At 23.4% G+C, this 3989-nt stretch overlaps 1 protein-coding gene across 2 annotated transcripts in view; it reads right to left on the bottom strand.

Moving 5' to 3' along the window:
• The window catches only part of LOC117174348 (general transcription and DNA repair factor IIH helicase subunit XPB), a 56303-nt gene that overhangs the window by 30415 nt on the left and 21899 nt on the right, over positions 1–3989 (bottom strand). For both annotated transcript variants that reach the window (XM_033363393.1, XM_033363394.1), the window contains 3 exons: positions 3116–3268; positions 2921–3018; positions 2675–2781 (listed from right to left, as the gene is read on the bottom strand). In XM_033363393.1, the coding sequence (XP_033219284.1) occupies positions 2675–2781; positions 2921–3018; positions 3116–3268 (358 nt within the window). The remainder of the gene's footprint in view (positions 1–2674; positions 2782–2920; positions 3019–3115; positions 3269–3989) is intronic.

The raw sequence follows: 3989 nt of genomic DNA, 5'->3' as shown, positions 1-3989 counted from the left end.
TTAACACAAAAATCTGAATTTTTTAAAAAGGAAATTAATTTTCTACCAAAAAGATTAATTTTCTACAGATAAGTTTATTTTTTCCCAAGAAAATATGAAATTTTAATAAAAAAGTTCATTTTCAACAACAAATTTAATTTTCAACAAAAACATTAATTTTCAACAATAACGTTAATTTTTAACAAGAAAGTTAATTTTCAGAAAAAAAGTTAATTTTCAAGAAAGTTCTTGAATTTTCAACCAAAATAGTTGAACTTTAACACAACGTCTGAATTTTTTAAAAAGGAAATTAACTTTCTATCAGAAAGATTAATTTTCTACAGATAAGTTTAATTTTTTCCTAGAAAATATGAAATTTTAACAAAAAAGTTCATTTTCAGCAAAAAAGTTAATTTTCAACCAAAATAGTTGAACTTTAACACAAAAATTCGAATTTTTTAAAAAGGAAATTAATTTTCTACCAAAAAGATTAATTTTCTACAGATCAGTTTAATTTCTCCCCAGAAAATATGAAATTTTAACAAAAAAGTTCATTTTCAAAAATAAATTTAATTTTCAACAAAAGCGTTAATTTTCAAAAATAACATTAATTGTCAACAAGAAAGTTAATGTTCAGCTAACTTTAACCCAGAAATCTAAATCTAAATCAACTAAATTTTCGGTTAATAACATTGATTTTAAAATAAAACCAATTTTTAACGCATATAAGTTAATTTTCAACCAATCACGTTAATCATCCACAACAACAGAATGGATATTTAACAAAGCAGTTCCGCTTTCAACAAAGAAGTTGAATTTTCCACAAAATATATAAATTTCAAAATAATGTAAAAGGATCAATTTGAAACAAAAAATGAAATAGTTAGATTTTTAGTTAAAAAATGTATTTTTAGTACAGAAAACTACTTTTAAACAAAATAGTTACATTTTCAACCACAAATTCAAATCATTTAGCAGAACATTACCCTTCTGTTTAAACTTTATATTTTGTTTCTGATAAGTCAACTGAAATTTTCTTTGGATGAAAACTATTTTCCCTGTAATTCGTCTTTTTGATTTAAAAGTTCATATTTTTTAGTAGAAATATTGCATCTTTCTTGAATGAAAATGCAACTGTTTTGTTGAAAATTCCACTATTTGCTAAAAGATTTACTTTTTGTTTAAAATTCGTATTTTTGTGTGAAAAGTAAATTTAAATCACCCAGACAAAAATTCAGCTACTTTTTGAAAATTTGTCTTTTTGATTAAAAAACTTACCTGTTTTAGTAGAATTTTCATTTTTTTTGAACAAAAATGTAACTGTTCGGTTGAAAAATTAACAATCTTCGTAAAAAGTCATACTTTTTGGTTTAAAATTCTGCTGTTTTGCAGGGAATTTAACTATTTTGTACAAAATTCAGTTTTTGTTTAAAATATTTTAGTATTAAAAAATGAACTTAGATAAAAAAATTCGATAAAAATACTACTATTTGGTAGAGAATTAAACTATCTGGTTAAAAATTCATCATTTTTGGTTAAAAAAATTCGTCTTTTTGGATTGAAAATGCAATTTTTTTATATAGAAACTTATTTTTTGTTTAAAAATTCATATTTTGATTTTAAAAAGTCAACTGAAATCTTTTTCTTTTAAGGAAATTAAACTATTTTAAAAAATTTTTTCAAATAAAAATTCATCTGTTTAAAGAGAAATTTCGTCTTTTTTGTATGAAACTTCAACTGATTAATAGAGATTTCATTGTAGCGGATTCAACAATTTTGTTATAAAGCCATACTTTTTGGTTAATATTTCGTCTTTTTGGATTCTAAAATTAATTGTTTTTCCTAGAAACTTATTTCTTGTTTAAAAATTCATATTCTGATCGTAAGCAGTCAACGGAAATCTTTTTAAGAGATAATTCAACTATTTTTTCTTTATTTTATCTTTTAGATTTTAAAATCCATCCGTTTTAGTAGAAATTTATTTTTATTTTCATGAAAATTCAACTTTTTGGTTGAAAATTATTTTTCTTTGTTTGAGTATTCAGATTTTTTTAAAGATTTGCTTCAATCACTTTGTGAGGAAATAATTTTTTCTTCTGGAGATTTATATTTTCAGTTCACTTTGGTTGATGTAATTTAACCATTCTTGAAAATTAATCTTTTTTAATTGAAAATTCAACTACTTGGTTAAAAATTAAACTACATTGTTAAAAAAATTTTTATTGAAGCCTTATTTCTTTGGTTGAATTTTTTCCTTTCTTGGTAAAAAAAATTATTCTCTTAGTTTAAAATTTCATTTTTTGGGGTAAAACTGCATCAGTTTCATGAGAAATTATTTTTTTGCTGGAAAGTCATATTTTTTATTTGAAAATTCATTTTTTTTGAGAAAATTCGTCTTTGGGCTTGTAGATTCAACAATTTAGATAATATTTTATATCTTACTTAAGTGAAAAATTATTATTTTTTAAATCCAAGTGTTTTGTTAAAACCCCACCTTTTGAAGTAAAAAAAAAACATTTTTTTGTTTAAAACAAATTAATAAATTCGAAAATTTAAAACTTGTATCTGAAATACTTATTCCGTATATAAAAGATTCTAAGTTAAAAATATAACAAGATTAAAATGCTGGTATTTGAATATTAATGATCAAGGATAATAAAAATTAGTCAAGGAATTATAATTATTTAATATTTACCACAAGGCAAAACGATTACTCCAGATCTCGCTCGTCCATTTCCAAACATTTTTCGCAAACTCTTTTCCTGATAGGGTCTCAAAACTGCCGATGGCTTCAAATCAATACTGAAAAAATGGAATTTTTACAATTCAGATTGAATAAATAAGAAAAAATTCCGTACATTCTTGTGCATTTGCCTCTTAGAATATTTAAAAAATATATATATATATTTTCATTATATTTGATAAATTATAGATTACTTACTTTATGTTTGGGTTAACGGTGTCATTCCTGAAATCATATTCAGCAAGCAGTGGATGGTCCAATTCAATACATCTCTTTTGTATTATTTCAATTTTTTCCTGAAAATAAATTCAGAAATATTAGAATCTGGAATTATTTGATAAGAATTTAAATTTTATATTTTAATATTTTAAGAGTATTTGATTCGAATCTTACTTGATTAACTTCAAAGCTGATAGTCTTCAGCTGCTGTTCTGCCTCCTCGTCTTCATCCTCCTTATCAATTTTGTCATAAACAGTAGAAATTTCATCCGGAACTTTTGTCACACTACTGCCAGGTTGATCACTTGTCACTGGCTTTGAAGCAAACTAAATCAACGATTAATTATCATTAATACAAATTCAAAAATGTCTTATGAAGTCTTCTATTTATTTTTGGTTGGAAATTTATTTTTTTGTTGAAAATTAACTTTTTGGTTGAAAATTTAAATTTTTTCTAGAGAATTCATCTTTACGCTTTGAAAATTTATCGCCTTCTGTAAAAATTTCATCTTTTTCAGTTGAAAATGCCATTTTTTGGTTAAAAATGAATCTGTTTTCGTTGAGGATACAAAAATTTTTTTTTAATTTCTAGTTTTAGTTGAAAATTCAATAATTTGGTTCGAATCATTTTTCTTTCTTGAGTGCAAAAACATTCTTGGTTGAAAAGTTCTCTTATCTTAAAAATGTGTCATTTTAATTTAAAAATTAATATTTTTCGCTTAAAAGTTTCACAATTTAATAAAAAATGACTTCTTTATTATCTCAAAAATCTTTCTTGGTAGAAAATTTATCTTTTCGCTTTGAAAATTTGTCTCCTTTTGTAAAAATTTCAACTTTTTTGGTTGAAAATGCCATTTTTGGTTAAAAATTAGTCTATTTTCGTCAAAAATTCAATTATTTTGTTGAAAATTTCCAGTTTTTGCTGAAAATTATACAATTTGATTGCCATTTTTTTACTTTCTTGAGTGCAAAAACATTCTTGGTTGATAAGTCGCCCCTTATCTTGAAAATGTGTCGTTTTTGTTTGAAAATTCATCTTTTTCGCTTG

This window comes from Belonocnema kinseyi, chromosome 6, assembly GCF_010883055.1.
Source record: "Belonocnema kinseyi isolate 2016_QV_RU_SX_M_011 chromosome 6, B_treatae_v1, whole genome shotgun sequence".
In the NCBI taxonomy this organism is placed as follows: Eukaryota; Metazoa; Arthropoda; class Insecta; order Hymenoptera; family Cynipidae; genus Belonocnema; species Belonocnema kinseyi.
This window is presented reverse-complemented; position numbering and strand designations above follow the sequence as displayed.